This window comes from Bidens hawaiensis, unplaced genomic scaffold (assembly GCF_021521415.1).
Source record: "Bidens hawaiensis isolate Kalapana, Puna unplaced genomic scaffold, B.hawaiensis_p1.1 tig00068001_1, whole genome shotgun sequence".
Lineage (NCBI taxonomy): Eukaryota > Viridiplantae > Streptophyta > Magnoliopsida > Asterales > Asteraceae > Bidens > Bidens hawaiensis.
In genome coordinates, this window is record NW_027502056.1 from 56752 (window position 1) to 81418 (window position 24667).

The 24667-nt window shown below is 37.9% G+C and overlaps 1 protein-coding gene across 1 annotated transcript; it reads left to right on the forward strand.

Moving 5' to 3' along the window:
- Positions 1-20848: 20848 nt before the first annotated feature.
- LOC143605131 (cytokinin dehydrogenase 5-like) lies at positions 20849-24662 on the forward strand (the record flags this gene model as incomplete). The annotated part of the gene is made up of 4 exons (XM_077081357.1): positions 20849-21647; positions 21819-21946; positions 22452-22730; positions 24405-24662. Coding segments are annotated over exons 1-4 (1245 nt in total), but the record flags the coding sequence as incomplete, so codon positions are not given.
- Positions 24663-24667: the final 5 nt, after the last annotated feature.

Here is a 24667-nt window from a genome sequence, read left to right on the forward strand (position 1 = left end):
GAAACTCACCCTATATATGTTAAAACTAACTATCCTATTAAGTCTGTTTTGAGAAAACCAGAAATGTCAGGTAGAATGGCAAAATGGGCAGTAAAGCTGAGTGCATATGATATAACATATGAACCTAGGACTACTATCAAATCCCACGCATTAGCAGATTTTGTGGCTGATTTCACCAGTGAGCTTAAAGAAAAGGCAGACTTGGAAGTCCAACAACTTGAAGAAACAAAAGATAAGTGGACTCTATACTCTGATGGTGCTTCAAATGTCAGAGGAACAGGTCTCGAGATTCTGCTGAAATCGCCACAGGGGGACATTATACCTCAATCCATATCCTGCGGATTTCAAGCCACAAATAATGAGGCAGAATATGAAGCTTTGATAGCAGGATTACAACTAGCGATCGACATGAAAATCAGGTGTATTCAAGTACATGTCGATTCATTATTATTAACTAATCATTTTAATGGTTCATATACTGTTAGAGGAGAAAGACTAATGAAATATCTAGAGCTAGTAAAAAAACTAGCAAAGTGTTTCGAAATATTTGATATTTCGCAGGTACCTAGGGAAGAGAATGTTGAAGCAGACGCCCTGGCATATTTAGCCTCATCCTTCAGGATACCAGAAGGTGTCAATGTTAGGACCGATCGGGAGACGGTTTCCCAACGATTCTCGGGGGCAACGTGTTAGAGTGCGGAATCCTACTAACACGGCGACTCGGTGGTAATCAACGACACAAACGGTAGCAATTCCTAGGATGATATGACGACCAGGTGCGGAGGAAAGGACCGAAGGGGTTGACGGGCAGAGAGGATTTCCGGGGAACAGGTCGGCTGTGTATGTGTGTTAAGTGTGCTCTCTCTCTGAAAATCCCTAAGTAACGTTTATATATCGAAGACTCATTCGATCGGATGAGTCTCTCATTCGATCGAGTGAAGCTTTGTTCGATCGAATGAGCCTGGTTCGATCGAATCAACCTTTTGTTCGATCGAACCAGTTTTCGTTTGACATTTACAATACGTTAACTAGGTTTCACTATCTTTAGTCTCACGCCGACCTACCCTGATAGAACTGGGGACATATATATGACATTTCATGTCCTAACAAACTCCCCCTTGGAGCCAGTTCTATTTATGTTTTAACCAATCGAGATTTCTTGCTCGACTGCAACTCCCCCTTGGAGTTATCTCTCCCTCTCTGTTCTCAAAGCTAGTGGTGCCCTCATTGCATCCACCAAACTCCTGTCTTCATGGAGTTATCTCACGATCCAATGGTGCAGTCCGTCAGACTTACCATAGGTTCCACATATCATGAGATGCTGTCAAATGGAATATAAGATTAACATTTAAGCACAGTTGTAGTAGATTATCAAACATGAAAGTAAAGCATAATCTAGCACAATATTCCAAAGTATATTAAAATCACTCCAAAAACAATTACAACCAGAAGATAAAACTTTGAATTACAAAGAAACCAAATAAACAAAACATATAACAATTAATCACTGGTTCCCTGTGTATATTTCTTCTGTTGTTCCTTCCAGTTAGATCCTGCATGTATGTCATAGGCAAAACAGATCCTAATGACATTTCTGTACTTTAGCGCTTGCTCCATGTCGTCGGGGGGCATAAAGAATTTCTGTCTTGTATAGAGTAAAAACATCCTCCCTTGACAAGTTGGTGAGCCACATAGGATCAAAAATGCGGATTGTGCTCCAATTACCATTGTCGTTGAGCACTATAACTGCTTCATGTAGTCTTCCGTCGTAGTACCAATGCCTGAACGATTTGTAGAAGTCCTGCTTCATCTTTCGTAGCGGAATCTTCTTCATTGTAAGTGGTGGCATGTACTTCAAAATGACTTTCGGCCTGTTGGTGATCGGATCGATCTCCTTTTTACTTGTATAACGCTTTGGCCTTTGCGGTGTAATCAATCTCCATTTTGAGTTGTATTCCTTTCGTAATACACTCTGATAGTACGATGCGAATGGAGATGAGCTTGCGTATAGCATGTCCAGGTAATTAAGACGATTAAGATCGTAAGTTGGAAGAGTCTTCAAGTCTGTGATTCGTTGATAGTACTCAACCCCCTTTTCCCTTTTGACAGCTACGCAGTTCAGGTCTTTCAGACACGCCCAAGCTAGGATTTCTCCAGAGGTTCTCCGACCCTTAGTATCATATGACTTTGTGTGAGGAATGGTCGGTTTCGCTTGGCGTTTAGACCTGATCTTTTCAAGAATAGCATTGAACGCTTTCTTGCATTCTTCTGTTTTGTCTTTAAAATCAGCTTGATCGGCTTCAGACGGCTGTTTCATAGCATTTGACCTTTCGTCAGCCTTCTTCTGCACTTCCTCCTCGTTTACGTTTTGAAAGAAGCTTGATGAGTTGGGAATATCGTCAGTTTGCGACGTGTAGTATTCAGGATATTCTTCCCTTGTCAAGTCTTCTATTTCGACATCTTCGAAGTGAGGAGGATCGACTTGTGTCGGATCAGCGGCCGTCGGTGATGGTGAGTCGGTTGAAGCAGCTGCAGCAGATGTGGATTCTGTTGAAGGCAAGGCCAGAACTTTGCCTGTTTCTTCGTTTGAAAACTCGAACATTTGCTCTAGCTCTTCTTCCGTGAAGTTGTGCGAAATCTCACCTTCTTCCAAGTCTCCACTTGAGAAGATTTGCTGTTCATCTGGGTTGTCCAAGAGATACGTGAAAAACTCCGCTGCTGTTTTTGACTGCAGCGGTTGGACATTTGATGTATCAGCATCACCTGCTTGATTAATAATCACAACACAGTAAAAAAAAAATTTTTTTTTTTTTTTTTTTTTTTAAATAAACATATGTAATATCATAAACGTTAAGTACAAAACAATTACATATGAAAATGGAATATAAATAAGGATTACAAGATTTAAACATTAAAATCCTCACTACATTCACTCAAAAATCACTCAGTTACCTTCACCTTCATCATCATCTGAGTTCAGCTCGTCGGTGTCCACATCAACATTAGCTGGACCTTCCAGACGAAGAACGTCTCCTTTAAGCTCAGTCACCTTAGCTTCAAGGTTTCTGTTTGACTCCACAAGGCTTTTATTGGACTCTACCAGGCTTTGATTTGACTCTTTGAGCTCTGTGATAGCAGATCCCTGTTCAGCAACAGTAGCAGTGAGCTGAGTGTTCTCAATCTTCAACCTGTCGTTGTCAGCTTGAAGTTGAGCCATTTGTTCATCTCTGATTCTGTTATGCTCTTCCTGCTGTGTCCTGAACATGAACATCTGCATCATCGCCTTGTGCAGGTCGGCAATTTCAGAAGCGACCTTGGGAGGGAGGGAGATCTCCTGTTGAGGTTGAGGAGGAGGTGGCGGTGCGGACTGAGGTGTTGGAGGAGGAGCTTGTTGTGCTGGAGGAGCAGTAGAAGAGGTCCCAACTGATGGTAACATTGCGGGACGAGGTTGGCTGGGAAATAAATTCCTGTACTTTCGAGTAACCTTCCTCTTTTGTCTCTTCGCCGGCCTTTCTTCACCTGTCGGTTGATCAGCAGGCTGCTCCTCAAACACTACTTCTTCACCGGTTTCCAAATCTTCAACATTTAAGTAGGTATCAGCTTCCTTCTCTGCATCAGTCCTGGTGTCCTCAGGGACTACTTCGTCTTCAGTGTCTGATTCATCACTGGTTTTCTGATACGGAAGGTCCTCGACATCTGAGTCACTTGAGGTGTTCCTCCACTTCCTCTTTGGTGGAGCCTGATAAAACGGATTCGCCACATGCCCAAAACAACGTTTGTGTGGGGGCCTTGTTGGACGATCCTTGTACGACTTGAGACGGTTCAAAGTCTCATTCTTCATGTGGTCTAGCTTTACCACATCTCCGTCATTCTCTTTCAACAGCCCCGGTGCCTGGTCATCAACTATCATCTGCACAAACCTCGGGTACCGTAGAAACTTCTCACCCGCCCCTTGTTTTATGGTGATGTTTTCCACCATGTGACTGAATGTCATTTGAGAGAAATTGAAGGGGCGGTTCATCACGAGTGCTGCCACGGTGAATTGCATGCTCTCCCTTATCTTATCAAAACTTGTACGTTGAGGACCCAGACAGTGCATCACCACGTGCGCCAGATATTTGAATTCTGGGCACAAATTTGCTTTGAGAAGCAGACCGGCATTGAGATCGCCGTCATACTTCATGCGTGCGAAACATCCTCTCGTTGCTGCAGGATGTAATGTGGTCGGGTCAGAGTCTGTATCTGCAAACCCGCAGACATCTCTAAGAATCTGGGCAGAAACAACAATTTGATGCCCTCGGACTGTGGAGCGTATCACCGACGGCTCGACGGACTTGTCGTGCGTGGCGTTTCTCCAAAACTCCTGTTGAACCGACATTATCGGCTCAACGATCCTTGAGATAGGAATGAAGATCCTTGACCTCTTTAAAAACTTAATCATCTGCGCAAAGTCCTTGCCGTGACTTGATTTTTCATCTAAAAATGCCACAATGTTGTGTTTGATCGACGTTTTGTACGGAGCAATAACCTGTGCAGCTTCAGCCATTGAATCTGTATACATAGACATGTTAAAACAGACAGATATCTAAAAGACTGAATTTGTTAAAAAAAAATTTTTTTTTTTTTTTTTTTTTTTTTTTTTTTTTTTTTTTTTTTTTTTTTTTTTTTTTTTAAACTTCTGGACTGGTTCGATCGAATTATAAAGGATTCGATCGAATGAACTAATCATCCGATCGAGTGAGACATATATTCGATCGATTTAGACTGGTTCGATCGAAACGGGTTGTGTATCTTGTTCGATCGATTGGGAACTAGTTCGATCGAATGGGGTTTTGGTTCGGTTCTGATGTTGACTTAGTCGATCGGATGGGTTATTACAATCGAATTTGACACTGATCGAATGGGTTGATCAAATGGGTGACTAAGTCGATCGGTTGGGTACTGGTTCGATCGAATGATTGGGACTTATTCGATCGAACGAAGGGAGCGTATGTTGAGGCGGGAAAAGCTGGTTCGGTCAACGTTTAAACTTGTTCGATCGAATAGGAGGGCTATTCGATCGAATGGGTTCCAAAAATAGACTGATTCGATCGGGAAATCTGGATTTTCCAAAATTAGAAGATTTTGACGAAAATTCGGATTTTGAAACAAAAACAAGAAATCTTGACGATCGAGGACCACTTTATGACTATTTTTAAACTTATAACATAAACACAACTTAATTCCAACCCAAAAACGGATCAAAACAACCAAAAACTCGAAGAACACGAAGAACGCGAAGAACGTTCTTGACGAAAACCCGAATTTTAACACGAAATCCTTTGATCAAAAACCAAAATATGACAATATTAACTGTTTTTGACACAAAACCGATGAACACAAGACCAAAAACCAAGATTTTACCGGAAATTTTACGTAAAAATAACGAATTTGACTCTAAAAACGCGATTTTTACCACGAATCTACCGAGAATCAAGAACCAAAGGCTCTGATACCACTTTGTTAGGACCGATCGGGAGACGGTTTCCCAACGATTCTCGGGGGCAACGTGTTAGAGTGCGGAATCCTACTAACACGGCGACTCGGTGGTAATCAACGACACAAACGGTAGCAATTCCTAGGATGATATGACGACCAGGTGCGGAGGAAAGGACCGAAGGGGTTGACGGGCAGAGAGGATTTCCGGGGAACAGGTCGGCTGTGTATGTGTGTTAAGTGTGCTCTCTCTCTGAAAATCCCTAAGTAACGTTTATATATCGAAGACTCATTCGATCGGATGAGTCTCTCATTCGATCGAGTGAAGCTTTGTTCGATCGAATGAGCCTGGTTCGATCGAATCAACCTTTTGTTCGATCGAACCAGTTTTCGTTTGACATTTACAATACGTTAACTAGGTTTCACTATCTTTAGTCTCACGCCGACCTACCCTGATAGAACTGGGGACATATATATGACATTTCATGTCCTAACAGTCAAGATCCCTATCGTACACATCCTGAGCCCAGCAATAGAAGAGCAAGGTGTCAATGAAATATCAAAAGATAACGAAGATGTGGTAGTCAAGAATCCTGAGGATAATGAAGATTCTTGGGTTATCCCAATCAGGAAATATATTCAGGATGGAGTTATCCCCAAGGGTGAAAACCCAAGAGCTTTTCGCACAAAGGTAATCCCATATACTATAATGAATGATATATTATACGGAAAATCTCTTGCAGGACCATATCTTAGGTGCTTGGAGAAGGCAGAAGCTTAAGAAGTTCTTCAAGATATCCATGATGGAGATTGTGGAAACCACACTGGGGGCAGAGCTCTATTCTCTAAAATCCTGAGGACGGGGTATTTCTGGCCAACGATGAAGAGGGATGCTATGAATTATTCTCAGAAATGTGATGCATGCCAAAGACATAGCAACATTTTGCACCAGCCAGCAGAACCATTATATCCTATTATATCCCCTTGGCCTTTCATGAAGTGGGGGATGGATATCGTGGGGAAATTACCAAGAGCTCCAGGAGGAAATGTCTTTATGTTAGCGATGACAGATTATTTCTCGAAGTGGATCGAAGCGGAAGCCTTTGTTCAAGTCAGAGAGAAAGAAGTTATCTCATTCATCAAGCGCAATATCCTGACCATATTTGGGATTCCGACAGAAATAGTATGCGACAATGGCTCGCAGTTCATCGGCAAGAGAACCACCAACTTCTGTGCCAGTTGGGGAATCAAGATGATCACATCAACACCTGTCCACCCTCAGGCTAATGGACAGGCCGAATCAAGCAAAAAAATCATTATCAATAACCTGAAGAAAAAGTTGGGGTCTAAGAAAGGAAAGTGGGCCGAGGAACTACCTTTCGTTCTTTGGGCAGATAGAACCACTTCTAAGAATGCTACTGGTCAGACTCCTTTCTCATTAGTGTTTGGAGCTGAGGCAGTTATCCCCACAGAGATGGTTATCCCGACGGTCAGGGTCACTCATCAAAATCCTGAAGATAACACTCGAAGTCTACTTGAAGACCTAGATGCGGTAGAAGAACTCTGGGATTTGGCAAAGATCAGAATGGAATCTTATCAACAGAAGATAGCAAAGTCCTATAACAAGAATATCAGAGTTCGAAGGTTTCAAGAAGGGGATTTGGTTCTCCGAAAAGCTTTCCAAAATACTACCAATCCTACGGATGGGAAGCTCTCACCAAAGTGGGAAGGTCCTTACCTGATCGATTCGGAAGCAGGAAAGGGGGCATACAAGTTGTCTACTTTGGATGGTGACTTACTACCAAGGGCTTGGAATGCTATACATCTCAAAAAATATTTTATGCAAGATTTCTATCACGAGGATAACTCTTATACTAAATAGTCAAGGTATGTACTCCAACCTATACTTTTATTCGTTTTTTAATATTATTATTTTTCAAACATGGTACTGACTTAAGCATCGGAGGGGTGTTAGTAAGGCTAACACCCACCCCTCACTTAGAGTTGACTGTTTTGTAGATATGAGGGATTCTAATATGGAATAAAGTTTCTAAGGGCCCTGTCGCCAGCTTATTCCTAAGGTATGAGAGGTTTTCACCTCTTCTAAGGTTTAAGGGATTTTCATCTCTTCTTAAGGTCGCTCGTAATCCACGTTTATTCAGCCTAGTTTGAGAGGCGGGGCCAGCACATGAAATATAATGACTTGTTACCTCGTTATCCTCGGCTATTGGTTTGAATCTTGAGGTTTAAGGGATCTTCATCTCTTCTTAAGACGCCTGTAGCGCACGATTTATTCGGCCTTAGTTTGAGAGGCGGGGCCAGCACATGAAATATAGTGACTTGTTACCTCGTTATCCTCGGCTATTGGTTTGAATCACAAGTTTATGGTAGACGTACCATAATCTAAGGTTTAAGAGATTTACATCTCTTCTAAAGGGCCTCGTCGCCAGTTCTTACTTAAGGTTTAAGAGATTTACATCTCTTCTGAAGGGCCTTGTCGCCAGTTTATTTAGGCCTTGTCGCCAGTTTATTTAGGCTTTGTCGCCAGATTATTTAGGCCTTGTCGCCAGAATTTCTAAAAATATTTTTCAGGATAATGTTCATGTCACAATCCTATTGCTATATCCTTAGGATTAGGAGAATATCCTAAACGGTGGTCTTATTGCAAGGATAAGACGGTCTGGACAATTTTCAAATTAGTTGATGCACGGTTCTGGTATGATTTACTATTTGCAAGAATTTTATCTTTCATATTATTTAAAATTTATGACTTAATATTGGTTTGCTGATAAAACTTAAACTATTACTAAAAGATTTTTCATGAGACTTAGATTTTTCTAAAAACAGAAAAAGTAAAAAGAATCTGATATACGTCATAAAAAGTTATACTAATATTATTATGCAGAAAAAATATAGTCCTGGTTTCACTCAAAAAAGAGCCCATCCACCCGAACTATCATAATTGTTTTTAATGCAGAAAAGTAAAAGACAGTTTGGGCTTCGTCCTGAACCAGGATCCCTCCACCAAACCACTATCCTGAGCATACGACATTATCCTTACATGACCATAACAGAAATTGTTCAAAACAAACATTCAAAACACATAAAAACCACCTGGAAACCAGGTTCAAGCCTTTCCTTCCTCCGCACCATCACCTTCCTTCTTCTCCAAATCCTTTGTCTCCCCAGCCTTAGTCTCCTTTATACCTTCGCCAGTTCCATCATCCTTGATCACTCCGGAAGTCCCAGCTGTCTCATCCTCTTCAATATTCTCCCCCCTTAGCACCTTGAGTTTCTTCTTCCAAGCTTCAGAATTCCAAGACTCCATCACATGACCCTTCGCTTGTAACTCCTCAGACATCTTGATCATAGACTCCAGAATGCTAGCAGCTGCACACTTCTTAGCATCTTCAAGAAACTCATTTTTCTCTGACTCAAATGACGCTCTGAGATCCGAAATCTCTTTGTCCTTCTTTTTGAGCAGTAAGTCCTTAATGCTAATAGCTTTCAGGAGATCGGCGAGCTTGGCTTCGGCCTCTTTTTTGGACAATTCGGCATCTTGAGTCATTTGACGGTAACTTTCAGTTTTCTGTTATTCCCAGATTAATGTTAGTTTTTCTGCAGATTACTATTTTCAGGATAAGCAAAAATTACTTACTGTTCCAAGAAAGTTAGCAAGAGCTTGAAGCTTTTCTACAGCATCGGAAGTGGTCATATCAGCAAAGGGCTCAGTTTCAGCCGAAGTATTGGCTTTCCTATTCTTTTGTGCAACACTTTTTTGGCGAGTAGTTGGGATTCTCATTGAAGGGGAAAGCGTCTTAGAATGTTATTGCTTCACCACATGCCTATCTTCAATAAAATCATCCAAATCCACCAAGCTAAAAGACTTTGGCTTCGTCATACCTACACAATGATTCATCAAGTTATGTTCAAGATAACAAAATTCCTGGAAAACCTAAAATCCCCAAAACACTTACCAGAGGTCATACTCTCAGCAGGTTTTTCAGCAACCGCGCTTGTTTCTCCTGTTTCTTCCTCTAACCAAAATTCCCTTTCCTCTGCCGGAACCTTGAACAACGCCTTAAGCCTTTTCTCTGTATCCTTCCTGAGCTTTATCAAATCCTCAAAAACCACTGTAAAAAAAAACAAGCCATGTTAGAGTAAATCGTTTACAAAAAGAAGTTCTATCCTACAGATTTCCTACCCTTTTGAACCCATTTGGTAGGCAAGTTCATCCCGTCAGGAATAGAATCCCGTCGAACGAAAAAGAAGTACTTTTTCCAATCAGGGTCACTACCAGATACCTTGGGAATCATATAAACACGGCTGGACTTGGATTGAAGACAATAGCAAAAGGATCCGTGGGTTCGAAGGTTGTAAGTTGCGGCAAGATCAGGCACACCAATAGATAGTACACAGGTTTTTTTCAGACGATCAACTGTTGCCAAAACCCTCCACACCATTGGCATGACTTGTGAATACGAGAAGCCGGTTACATCGAAGAACTCTTGGATAAGTGGGGGAAACGGATACGAAAGGCCAATCGAAAAGGGGTAATATAAAAAGCAAACCCAGGTTTTTGAAGAAAAGTCAGCCTTGACTCGCGAGTCGTAAGGTCTGATGACGGCGTCAACGGGCAACAGACCTGAATCTTTTAGAGACCTAATGTCAGGATTTTTAAAAAGGCATTGATCTTCGTCGGTGGCCGGAATTAGGGCTTGATCAACGAAATCTTCCGAGGTTTTGAAAGGAAAAGATTTGAGCGCTCGAGGGGTTCTTTTCCTCATAATTTTTGTCAAGATCGAAAGAAGAATTTCAAGAAACTAAAAAGACGGAGATGAGAACTAACCTGAATTTGATATCGGTGGAAGAGGATTATGGTGAAGAAGTTGGGAAATGGCTTTAATTATAACCTAGAAGGACGGCTGTAGAGTCTCCTCGATTCCCGCGCACGTCATTTCACATATCAGAGATATCATTATTTTTGAAATTTAAAATTTTTACAGCTGTCACGCAGTAAAAATTGGGGGCAATTGTTGGGTGTGGATTTTTATCCTCGGAATTGAGCTTAACTTAAGGATATTGACTCAAGCGGTTATTCTGAGGAAGGTACGTTGACTAATTCAATTGTCCTATGTTATCTAACTGTTTTGCAGATAAGATCACGTGTTAAATATGTTTATGAGAACGTGGATTGCAACGGAATATAACTTGAACTTCGTCAACCGACAAATGTGGAAGCTAACGGCTTGTTGAAGACTTAGTCTAGGGTTTCTGGATTTTTCGGGATAACAGTTGTAATCTTTTGTTATATATTGAGCTGATAATATCAGTAGGTCACACACACTTTTCACGATCTAGCTTACTAGCAAGCTCTGTAACACTTAGTATTCGATCACTTATCAGCTCCAACCTCTGTAATCATCCATTTTTGATATTAATAAACTTGACGGTGATAGTTTTCACCGTCCGGGGGTTTTTTGTGCCGGAGATCATAATAATCAAGCGTTAATTTGACCAAAAGTTACGTTCATAATCCTTAACCGAAGCAAATTCGACTAAGGATTAAGTTGTAAACTCTTGACCGAAACGAAGACTATTATAATCAAGAGTTTTTTCCCTCGTGATCATATCTTTGTGTCCGATCTATTTACCATTTAGCACCTAGCCTCACGCACTAATTTGATCGAAAGTTAGTTGTTAATTTTTGACCGAAACAGGTGTCAGTTCTGTTATGGCGGATCCTACCATTTAAAAAAAAAGGTCGTTTTATTTATTTATTTTTTTTTAGTTTGGGGGGCTAGTCAAAGAATTTGTTTGGTTAAATGTGTCATTTTGGTCATTTTCCTTTTAAATAACCACTATGAGTCATGAGCACTTTGACAACAACCTTAAAAACATGTTTTTTTATGGCTCCGGTTATCCACACACTCTTGGAATCCATACGATCGTATGACTCTTATACGTTCGTATAGACTGCAGCTTTTGTCAGATTCTTGCAGCATTTGTCTGCTGTCCAAGAACATTCATACGATCGTATAACTTTTTTTTCTTTACAATCTGCATAACTTTGGGTTTGTGAGTTTTTTAAACAAACAACTATACGATCTTTTTTTAGGACATGTCACTTTGAGAAAGGGTATAGCTTTGGGTAGATGCATGTGTTAACTACTCGTTTATTATTCAGAACTTTGGGTATAACTTTTCTAAGAAATTATAACTTTAAAAGGCTTAAACTTTTATAATGTATAACTAGGGTAAGTACGTACGGGATATTATACAATCAATTTAATTTGGTTTTTGATTTTTTGTTTCCATACGATCGTATGGGAGTCATACGATAAACTTCGTACACTGCACCTGCAGATGTACTTTATTGTACTTTTATTTCATACGATCGTATAGCTCATATACGATCGTATATAGGGTGTGTGAGTTTCTACAAAGGGTGTATGAATATCATAACCTTTTTTTATTTGGAAATGATTCTCTGCATATTCAGGAGTATTTTCGTAAAAAATAAAATAAAATAAAATAAAATAAACGTCGATTTTTTTTTAAAAAAAATACATAAATTACTGTTAACGCGTGTTACATTACTTTTCCATAAAAGTGTTATATATGTAACATGCTGAAATGGGGATTTTTGTATTATTTATTTTTAATTATGTCGGTGCTTTTTATATGTTTATTGACGAAAATGTTACAAAAAGTTCATACAAGCTCTTTCAAACTTTTTAGAAATACAAAAACAAGTTTTTAAATGTTTTTTCTTTGTGATTTTCAGTGTTTTTACGGCTGAGTGGAGTTTATATTGTAACATTCGGCTCTTCGCACCATCAATATTGTCCGCTTTGCTCACGAATAGCTCACAGATTTATTTTTGGTTGCTCAGGTGGAGACTTCCCAAGAGGTCACCCATCCTGCTACTACTTCCAGCTGAGCACGCTTAACTGTTCTCTCACCCACTACCGTTAAGCCTGAAACGCGTTGGTGATTTAGGAGGCGGGACATTTACTTATTAATCAAGGATCTTTCTTATTCACACCAAATGTGAGATTTGCCTAGGATGTTACAAACACCCCCTTTTGATAGTAATGCTTGAACCCGATATCTTTCACCAATAAAATAAGTGCTTTATCATTGAGAAACATCCAACTTATATGTAATTTTGTGCGTACTTAGTTATATGTGCTACGCAAATATTAAACAATGTGTGTAATTATGACACGTATACTAATGCCCCTTGTGCCAAGTCACATGTTGCATCCTGATACATTTTCACGTTAATAATGCTTTATACATTTTGTCCCGGAAGAACATATGGTGTAGCCGGATATTCTTGGTCTTCCATATGTACAACTTTCTAATGAACGTATTATTATTATTTTATTTTATGAAAATTTGTCTTGAAAGTCCCGATGAGGAGACAATTGGAGGAAAACAACTCCATATTGTTGTGAATAGAATTACTTGCAACTAAATTACTGCATGCGGAGAGTTTCATACCCATGCATCCAAAAATCTCTCGCATGTTATGTCTCGTACTATGCCAGATTTTGCTAATGTAGTTGGTGTCTAAGAAAGTACGATTGATCTACGAAAATCTCACTAGAATACAATCAAGTCAATTATGAGAAACTTGATGGTAGGGTTAACATTAGCATTATACGTGTACCTCAAACTCTAATAGTGTATCAATGAGTTATAAAAAAATCTAACCATGGAGGTAATCTTGTATAAAATGATCACTAAATATGGCTATTTTTTACTTTGCTATGTGCTATCAATTGTATGATAATAATTTAGTTGACAATTTCCTTTTCAACGAATGAAGTTCAGTTTTTATTGATGACATAAGGGATAAGAAATGTATGGGCCTTTATGGTATTGTCGAAGTTCTATGTTAAAGGTTGAGAGACAATAATATTTAATACGACAATGAGAGTGTTTTTGAGATTGAAAAATAATCACATTTTATGAGAATATGAACTTATGAAGCAAATATATATGCATTAAGTTGGATTTAATTTGTGATATCCTAAAACCAAATTGTTTCTCCGTTTAAAAAAAGTTAGCTATTGAAAAGAATCCAACATGTACGTTAAAAAATATCTTACGAACATAGTAATTCAAGCATCTAGGGACTTGGTAAATATTTGAACGTGACAAGGCCATTAGACCATCCGTAATGGGGCCGTGTTGCGGCGTTTTAAGGCTGACCACCACCCCCCCCCCCCTCGTCTTGGGTCCGCATTTCCACGAGCGTTTTCTACAAAACGCTTAAAAGACACGCATTTTCAAACACATTTGACCATTATTGTTACCGTTTGAATAAAAAAATTACTTTTTTTTTACACAATTCTACTATAAAATACAATCCAACTTCATTTTTTATACATAATTCATCCACTCATTCTCTACAACAATCTCAAAATATATATTTTCATTCATCAACTAATATGTTTCCGTTCAACAACCAAATGCTCGGTTTCGCTCAATACGCCCGACAAGGCAACACAAACAATCTCGACCCAAATAATCCACAACCGAACCCACCTACACCGACCCCTCAAACCTCGTATCCGTTCGACCCACAAATGGCCGCGTACATACAATATCTAAGTTCCGGAGTACCTAACCCAAATATGGTGCCCGGTTTCCAAAACCCAACCATGAATATGATGCCGACCCGACGACGAGACGGTGCCGGAGACAAAAATCAACCCGGAGCCACAACCCGTCTCGGAGACTCGTGGCGGTTTGAGCAAACGTGGAGCGGGCGTGGGAGAAAACACACAAAGAAACCCCTGGGCGAACCTCAGACTAAAAAGATAACTATACCGTGGAAACCTGACGAGTGTGAACTACCTGCTCGGGAGTGGTGCGTGATATCGACAGATCCCGAGTTTTTTCAAAATATATGTTTTTTTTAATTTCTTAGAATAAACACTAAACTTGTAATATTTTTATTTATTTTAGCGAACTATCAAGATATGAGCGTATTTTGGAACAAAATTAAAGAATTTTTACATGAACTTGGCGGGGACTTGCGTCGGGAAAAAGATTCTGTAATGTTGAAATTGACCGATATAAACGCCTAATGCATAGCTTACCATTCGGTTCACTCTCGGATGATTCGATTGTGAGGTAGTGGTGTCTCTGACGCGAATATCATGGAAAGGGCGTTGGTAGAGTTTCAACAGAAGTTTGGGAACTTCAATTACATGAATTGTTGGAAAAACCAACGAGGTTTCACCCTATGTGGGCCCATGTTGGGCCCATCAGCACCGAAAGTTTTAGGCCTAACAAAAGGTCTAAAACATTGTATTCGGTTGATCCATAAACGTCGGGGTTCGATGCTCGAAACTTCAACTTAAGAGATAATGAAAACAAGAATTCCTATGAGGATGTTGCCGAGATCCCTCGACCGCCGGGTAGAAGAAGCAAGGGAATGGGGAAAGGGGTTGCGTCGTCGTCGTCAATGGGTTCGAGTGCCGAAATGGAAAGTCATTTCAAATAAATGAACATTTGACTCAAAGTTATACAAGAACTTGGAGCACAACGTCTTCAAGTAAATTTGGACGCCGTCGAAGTACTTAAAAGGAAGAAATTGAACAACGACATCGAGGTTTTAACAAACGAGTTATCCGAAGACGACCCAAGAGTCCAATCTCTAAAAGCAATTCGGCAAAATAAATTTTTTAAAAGTATAACATTTAGTCTTATTATTATTATAATTTATTTTAAAATTTAATGTATTTTTTTTATTTTAATGTAGTTTTTATTTTTAAATTTAATGTATTTTTTAATGGTAACTTTTGAATTTAATATTTAATTATTTAATGAATTATTATTAAAAAAAGTGACTATGCGTCACATGGCATAAAATGCCCAAAGGTGGATAGTTATGACTACACCCTCTTTTTTTTTAAATCAAAAAAATCTAACTGGACACCGCATGACGCATAATGCCCAGGGGTGTAGCATTATGACTACACATGGTCTTAGAGACAAACTAGAAGGAAGGACATGGTTCTTAAATACTTGAGATATAATACAATTCAAGTCAGGGGGTCGAAGTATTAAGCTTCCATTAGAATTGTAGAGCAAACCAAGTAAATTTATAACAGACTAGGCATTGAAGATCAGAACCTAAAGAAGAATTTCAAAATGATCAATAAACGAAGTTAGTTGGTGGTGGATAGTTTCAAAATCATGATAACAAATATTTCTTTTTGTCAAACGCACAACCTTATAATTGATTTTTATGTTATGTTTGTGAATAATCATAGCTCGGACACTACAATTCACAAAAAGAAATCTGGATCTATAGGTGGACATTGACAAGTCATACTAGTTGACTAATTAATATAAAGTTTTCGGGTTTTCCTTATTTTTCTCGATTTCATCTTTCGCCTAATAAAACGTTTTTCAAATTTAAGAAGTCTAAAATTAAATTGATAAGTGAACATGGTAAATTGTTTGCGTAGAGCACATCCAGATGGGTTTTACGTCAGACACTAGAAAAGGGTTCTTTCTACGTCATACACATTAGGGATGAGCAAATCCAGTACGGTACTGGTACCAATTTGGTACGGTACCGGTATTTCTCGAATTTTTACCTTCGATACCGGTATTATCCCGTTACCGTATCGGTACCGGTACAAAACCGCGATACCGGTACCAAGACTTGGAAATTTTCGGTACCTGTGTATTACACATCTACCATAAAATTATTTCTTATATTAAATTTTAATAAATTAGACAAATACAAACACTTCACTATTTGGGGTATGCTTTAATAAACACTTTCAATTGTTTTTTTGTTTCATAGCCTCGTCCCAATATTCCCAATATACCATTTTAGTTGATTTTGCATTCAATAAAATGCGAAAATACGACTCATACTCTGAATACATGTACCCCAAGATTGTTGGTATGTTTTCGGGAACAAAATTATCGCCATTCATTAAATTTGAAGGACCAAAGTGAGAAACACAAGTCGTAAATATAGGTAGATGGATGGTTGAGGATCACTTTCACAATTTATTGAATTTTTGTTTTATGTTGAGTTAGAGCGTAGGCTTGAAGTTAAATTATATGGCTCGAATCGTTTTTCTCAACGAGTTAAAATGTTGAGCTCCTCGTCAAGGAAACTCATTATATTTTAAATTTTATATGCTTTATACATATTATATATAATACATAATATATAATATATAATAACAATAATAATTCTAAAATAAAAAAATGTTTGTATAAATTATTGAATTTGTAAGTTAAATATATCAACAAGTAGGTTATAACTTTGGTTTTTTATGGCGAAGATACTCTCTACACTGTTATCGTTACTAATATAAAATTGAATTTGCAAAATTGTGGAGACTGGAGGTGGTTGATGATAGAGACAATATAGTGGAAATCGGAGGTGATCGACGGCCGACGGTGGAGACTGATATGTGGTGACAGAGAGGCTAGAGTTTAGAGATGGAGTCTCATGGAGACTGAGAAGAGAGTGAGATGAGAGCGGTGTATGCTTCATAATTAGAGTTTCAAGACTTTATCTCTTGTTTACTTGGTACATAAAATAAAATAAAAAAATATTAAGTTTAATATATCGGATAGTTCAGATATCCGAACTATCCGAAAAATCCTAAAATATATATCCGAATCCGAATTCGAATTTTTGTATATCGAGATTCGGATATCCGAAATTTCAGATAGTTCGGATACGGATAATTCGAATACGGATTCGGATTTTTTTGAACACCCCTAGTTGTTCGTGACTATCCGAATGTTTTTTCCCAGTGATGTCTACGGTCTACCTCCGATTCGTGAAGTCAAATTTCAAATCGACCTTATACCCGGTGCAACCCTCGTAGCCAAGGTTGGCAAGTCAACTCCAAGAGCTTTCCGACAAAGGGATTTATTTGTCTCAGTTCTTCACCATGGGGTGCACCCGTTCTATTAGTGAAGAAGAAGGATGGTTTATTTCATATAATGTAATGATTATTGTGAACTAAACAAACTTACTATTAAGAATAGTTATCCTTTGCCTAGATTCGATGACCTTTTTGATCAACTACAAGGCGCTACTTGTTTTTCAAAGTTTGATCTTCGTTTGGGTTATCATCAACCAATGTTGTAAAAGTAGGATTACAAGGTCGAGTACTCCCCGAGTACTCTCTACAAGGTATGTCACCGAGGCGAGTTTTTGTAAATCCGCCTAGTTACTAAGAATCGGTCAAATGTGGTCAACCTCAGCCAGAATCACATCTTATCAGTGAACTTGGGCCGATTTTGTTCTATTAGTGAAGAAGAATGATGGTTCATTTCATACATGTATTGATTATTGTGAACTCAACAAACTTACTATTAAGAATAGTTATCCTTTGGCTAGATTCGATTACCTTTTTGATCAACTACAAGGCGCTACTTGTTTTTCAAAGTTTGATCTTCGTTTGGGTTATCATCAACTATGCGTGCATGAATATGATATATCTAAAAGTGGCTTCTGTACTCGTCATGGGATTCATGAATGTATGGTTATGCCTTTTGGGCTAACCAATGCACCCACAGTATTCATGGACCTTATAAACTGCGTTTGTAAACTATATTTAGACAAATTCATAATTGTTTTCATCGATGGCATCCTCATCTATTCCAAAACTGCTTATGAGAAACAATTGCATTCTATCCTTGACCTTTTGAAAATGGAGTAACTCTATGCTAAAGTTTCAGAATGTGAATATTGGTTAAACGGAGTTCAACTCTTGGGTTACATCGTTAATGATCAAGGAACTCATGTCGATCCCCCCCAAAATCAAAGACATTAAAAATTGGAAGACTCCAACCACACCTACCAAAGTTCATTCCTTCCTCATTCTTGCGGGTTACTAGCGCCACTTTATTTTGAGTTTCTCCAAGACTGCTTTGTTCCTAATTGACATATCTCATAAGGGAAAACCTTATGAGTGGGGCCTAAGCAAGAAAAAACATTTCAAACCCTCAAGGACATGCTTTGCAATGTTCCCATCCTAACCCTTCCCGTAGTAAATGATGGTTTTGGTATCTATTGCGATGCCTCTAACCAATAACTTGGTTGTGTTCTCGTGCAACAAGGCAAAGTTATTGCTTTTGATTCACAACAATTTATGATTCACGAAAAGAATTATACAACGCACAATCTTGAGCTTGGTGCGGTCGTGTTCGCATTGAAAATTTGAAGGCATTACCTTTATGGTTCCAAGTGTGTGGTATTCATCGAACACAAAAGTCTTTAACATATTTTGACCAAAAAGATCTCAACATGCACCAACGATGATGGACCGACTTACTTAGCGACTACGATTATGAGATTCACTACCATCAGGGTAAATCAAACATTGCAGTAGATGCCCTTAGCCATAAAGGTTATGTCAATCTCTCTTGCTTCATAGTGTGTTGATTCAAACCAATCTTCAACTTTGTATCTTCAAAGCATAATAGGTTTACGTCATTGTAGGAAACTTTTTTGACGAGATGTCGTGTGGAGCCGAACTCCAACTCGAGATCAAACTTGTTGGTTTTCTTTATTATCTAAATCATTTATGGGTTCTTGATCGTGACGATCTTCGCAAATTCATCATGGATTAAGCTCATAAGTCACGATATTCTGTTCATCTCGATGCTGATAAAATGTACTCTGATCTCCGAACCACTTATTGGTGGCCTTGTATGAAAAAGGACACTACATTCTATGTGGTAAATTATCTTACTTGCGCAAGGTTAAAGCCGAACATCAAAAGTCATCGGGTTTACTCGTATAAACTTTAACCAACGTTTGGAAATGGGAAGACATTGTTATGGATTTCATTACCAAACTCCCTACCACCCGAAACCAAAATGATAGTATTTGGGTAATCATTGTCTGATTAACCAAGTCAGCTCATTTTCTTCCTATCAAGGATTAGTCTATTTTTGATCAACTCGCTTAAATCTACGTCAATGAATTTGTTTTTTTCCATGGAATACCATTAACTATTATTTTCGATCGTGATGGTCTTTTCATTTCGCATATTTGGAAATCACTTCAATCCACTTTGGAAACTTGTTTAGACCTTAGCACCGCATGCCACCCTCATACCGATGGTCAATCCGAGAGAACCATTCAAATGCTTGAAGACATGCTCAGATATTGTGTCCTTTATTTTGGTGAAATTTGGATTCTCATTTACCGTTGATTGAATTCCTGTACACCAATAGTTTTCATTCTAGCATTGGATGGCACCGTTTGAAACTATCTATGGTCTCAAATGTTGTTCTCCTATTTTTCGTAATGAGATCGGTGAAGCTCATATTTCCGAACCTGAAATGGTACAATACATAACCGATCGAATTTATCAAATCCGACAAAATCTCCTAGCTTCTAGAAGTTGTCAAAAGAGTTATGCTGATAAACGATGTAACCCCCTTGAATTTAATGTTGGTGACCACATCCTTCTCAAGGTATCTCTTTGGAAAGGAGTGATTCATTTTGGGAAAAAAGGAAAGTTAGCTCCTCGATAAGTTGTCCAGTTCAAGGTTGTTGAAAGAATCAGGATCATGGCTTACAAGCTTGGTCTACCACAAGAAGTCGTTGAAGTTCATCTAGTGTTTTCATTTGCCATATATCAAGAAGAGATTAGCCGATAAAAATATTCACATTCCCCTCGATGAAGTGCATACCGATGAGACAATACATTTTGTAGAGAAACCCTTGGAGATTACAGACTTTAAAGATAGAGAAACCCTTTGGTCAAAGTTCGTTGGGAATCAAAGCGTGATGCCAAATTCACTTAGGGATGTGATGTAACACCCGAACCTAAAGAGGAATATGCCAGGGCGAAAAATAATTCCGAACCCGTCATAAACAACACCACCCATTTATTTATCCGCTAATATGTTTGGAATTAACTTCCACTAAACATAATGTCGGGTTATACCATTTTGATGTTTTTTGTTCAACGATTGTTATCAAATTAATTTAAATTTCATTTTGGATTATGTAATGCCCTTTTTTGAATATCCAGTATTAATATTGTAGATTACTTAAATTGTTATATTATCTTGTCATTTAATGTAATATTTGGTATCTAATTTTTAGGCTAAGTTACATTGATTTAGTTATTGTTAACTGACTCACAACCGACCTACTATAATCTTTAAAACCGATTATCCGAAGCTATCAAAACTGACCGGTTACACTTGTGGTTTCCATTAACCATCATATTAATTATGTTTATAAGTTTGACTCAAAACTACTTAAACCGACCCATAAACGCCTCTAAAGCCGAGTAACTCTAGAAACAAAAACATACATAATTCACTCAAGAAAATTCAAAAATAAATAAATAAAAGAGTGTTCGCACGTGTCACATAGACCTTCGAACGCAATCGCACGTGGCCATCCTCCAAAGTCCTCTCATTTTCGATTGTTCTATAAATTGAGAACCTGTATCTCATTTCCTAGACATAAAATCCAATCCCTGCACACACACACATAAAACACACCTTAACTGTGTGAAAGAAAAAGAAAACCAAAAACATAAAACCACCACCACCTCCTCCTATGGCCACCAAACTACTTCTATTATTCGCCTTTTGCCGCCTCATCTCCATCGTCGGGTTAACCCTTAACCCGACCGACCTCTTTCGGTTCGGACTCAACGGTCAGTTAACCACGGACGCGGACAACATTAAGTCCGCGTACATGGACTTCGGTAAACTGACCATTTCCGAACCGTTAGCGGTCCTCCACCCCTCGTCCGCCAGCGACATCGCAAAACTTTTGCGACTCGCCCACGAATCCTCACCCGGATTCGCTGTGTCCGCTCGAGGACACGGCCATTCCATAAACGGCCAGTCTCAAACACCAAACGGCGTCGTAATTCAAATGACCGGTTCAAGAAACCTTAACATTAACAACCGTCCGGTTGTTTCGGACAAGTTGATGTATGTTGACGTGTGGGGTGGTGAGCTGTGGATTGATGTGCTCAAGTCCACCTTAAAGTATGGACTGGCACCCAAATCATGGACTGATTATTTATATCTTTCTGTTGGTGGCACACTCTCTAATGCCGGAATAAGTGGACAAGCGTTTAATAATGGCCCTCAGATCAATAATGTTCATGAGATGGATGTTGTCACAGGTACATCATATTATTTTAGTATCTTCTACATGCATAACATATTATTAACATGACATAAGTTGTTCCGTACAACTAGATATTATATTGCATCACATAAATCTTGTCATGCATTAATTATGTATTTGTAATTATTTTGTATTAATAGTTTGTTTGTTTTTAAACGAAGAGCAGGAAGAGGTGACGTGTTGACGTGCTCCATGAACCAAAACCCGGACTTGTTTCATGCTGTGCTCGGGGGGTTGGGTCAGTTTGGGATCATAACGCGGGCTCGAATCGCGTTAGAACCGTCTCCGAAAATGGTATGTGGTTAGCCCTAGTCATAAATTAGTTTATTAAAAAAATTACATTTTTATAAAAAAACACAATAATAATATTATTAGTGATGGTATACGGTTAATTAACCCAAAATCTTGAAATTAATTTATAAAAATGTGACATTTTTTTATAAGAAAAAAAATATATGTGTATGAACACTAGATGGATCGAACTGGTTACAAACACAATAATAATAATAATTGTTATTATTATTATTATTATTATTATTATTATTATTATTATTATTACAAGATGTGGGTTCGGGGAATGAGTCGTAGGTTCCAGTTTTTTGGACCATGTGATGTGATATGCCTAGTAACTATACTATGGAGTCAAGAAAATCATATTCAAAGATTGATGCTTCTTGTTTTTGTATTTGTTTTGTTTTTGTTTTTGTTGGCGACAAAATATGATTGTTATTGTTATTATTATTGCATGTGATTAACAAGGAGAATTTAGTTAACATTTTGTTTGATTAATAATGATCAGGTTAGATGGATTAGGGTTTTATACTCGAATTTCTCGGCTTTTACACACGATCAAGAGTATCTTATATCGCTGCATGATCAACCACAGTCGCAAAAGTTCGATTACATTGAGGGATTCGTTATTGTCGATGAAGGGTTAATCAACAACTGGAGATCTTCTTTCTTCTCACCGAATAACCCGGTTAAAATCACGTCTCTTGGAGCGGGTGGCAATGTTTTGTATTGTTTGGAAATCACCAAGAATTACCACGAAGGGGCGAACCCTGAAGTAATCGATCAGGTAAAGTAAATCTCTTTTTACCAAATGGAGTTGATAAAACATGAAATAGGTTCGGGTAAAATGGGAGGTTTTGTTTTTAAATGAAATGATTGGACGTGAACCTTTTTTAATAAAATATGAGAATTATAAACTCGATTTTAATGGAAAAAATTGCTAGCTCTAGTGGGAAGCATGTGAAAATTGCAAAAAGTACCAAAAGTTCATGTTAAAATGTGAAAAGCGATTCGAATATGTAACATGCAACCATATTGTAGCATTGCAAATTAAAGCAGTTTTTGGATCTTTATACCATAAATATATAACCAAATCTTTCCCCCCTACCAAGAAATCTACAAGATCTTCAATTATCAGACTTGGATTCTTCATTAAAAGCTATCAAGTTATATCATTGTGTAAAAATATATATATGAAAACAAACATATCTTTAGTATTTAAAATTGCTAAGTAGAAATCCAATCTCACATGATAGGTTTAAGAAGAAGAGTGAATAAAAGTTTAGGGTTACTCATTTTGTCATAATTGGTTATGGAGTGAAACTTGGCACCACTTAATGAATGTGACATAGTTTTATATTATACACGACTGTAAAACTAGATCCAATACCCATTATTCGTTACCTACAGGATTCATGACCTTTCCTCCGGGTATACATATTTATGTTTAAAGCTTGAATGTTTGGATTCATAGTATTACTCGAACCATATATTAATCTCACCTGAAAAACCAACTCAGAATTCAAAAGTTTCTAACACAATACTAATAAAAGTTGTAGATTATTTATAGATTATAGAATAGTTAAAATTGTATTAATGAAGTTGATTCAAAGTATTATTATATAATATAGTTATACAGTAAATAGCGGTTTCAAGTAATTGGACAAGTATCATCTAATACCATAATAAAAATTTATCACATATCCATATACCCAATACACCTTGTGATTATTTAATGTTTTCCCGTGATATTCGGATTGTTCTAACATCACTAGTGAAATCTCACGTAATTTGATATATTAGACAAGTAGGCTACGTAGTTTAAAACAAGTCCTTTTCTAGTTTGTACTTTCTATATGTGACTTGATTTTAAATTTGGGTGTCATGAATCAGTGGGGTTTGCATACATTGCAACGTAATAAACCTGGATTATATGATTAAACAAAAAACATACATGGCACAAAAAAACATGGAAGATCTTGTGTGATCTATGCGCTTATATCATAGGATGATTCACGACAAACTTCGGTATTACTTTAGTCCCCAGGGAATTACTTGTATATCCACGCCGTCCAACCACCAAATTATTAGCACCTAATAATTCTTAAATACTTTATTAATTAGTTAATTATTAATCAGATTTTTTATTTAATTAGACAAGTAACTGAACTTATCCTCTGACAAAAGAAGTGTCTGGTAGCTGTTTTTATGTACTTTCCATCTTTTTTTTTTATAACCCAATTTTCTTATTGGCTCATTTTATATTTCATAGAAACATTCAAACGATTTACAATGAAATGACAGGTAACCGGGCAACAAGCTCCTTTTATATTTTCATCTTTAAATTATTTTAATAAAATCAATAAACTTTAAGCAAATCCAGGGTTTTTCTTGTTATGCTTTGATTTATTTATATATTTTTACAAACTTTTAATTTTACTTGGTTTATTATTGCTTTCAGGAAGTGGAAGCTTTGTTGGAGAAATTAAATTATATTCCAGCATCAGTGTTTACCACTGACCTTCCTTACGTGGACTTCCTGGACCGGGTTCACACTGCTGAATTAAAACTCCGGTCCAAGGGTTTGTGGGAGGTACCCCACCCATGGCTTAACCTGTTTGTGCCCAAATCAAGAATTGATGATTTCGATAAAGGAGTCTTCAAGGGCATTTTGGGTAATAAAACAAGTGGGCCCATCCTCATCTATCCCATGAACAAAAACAA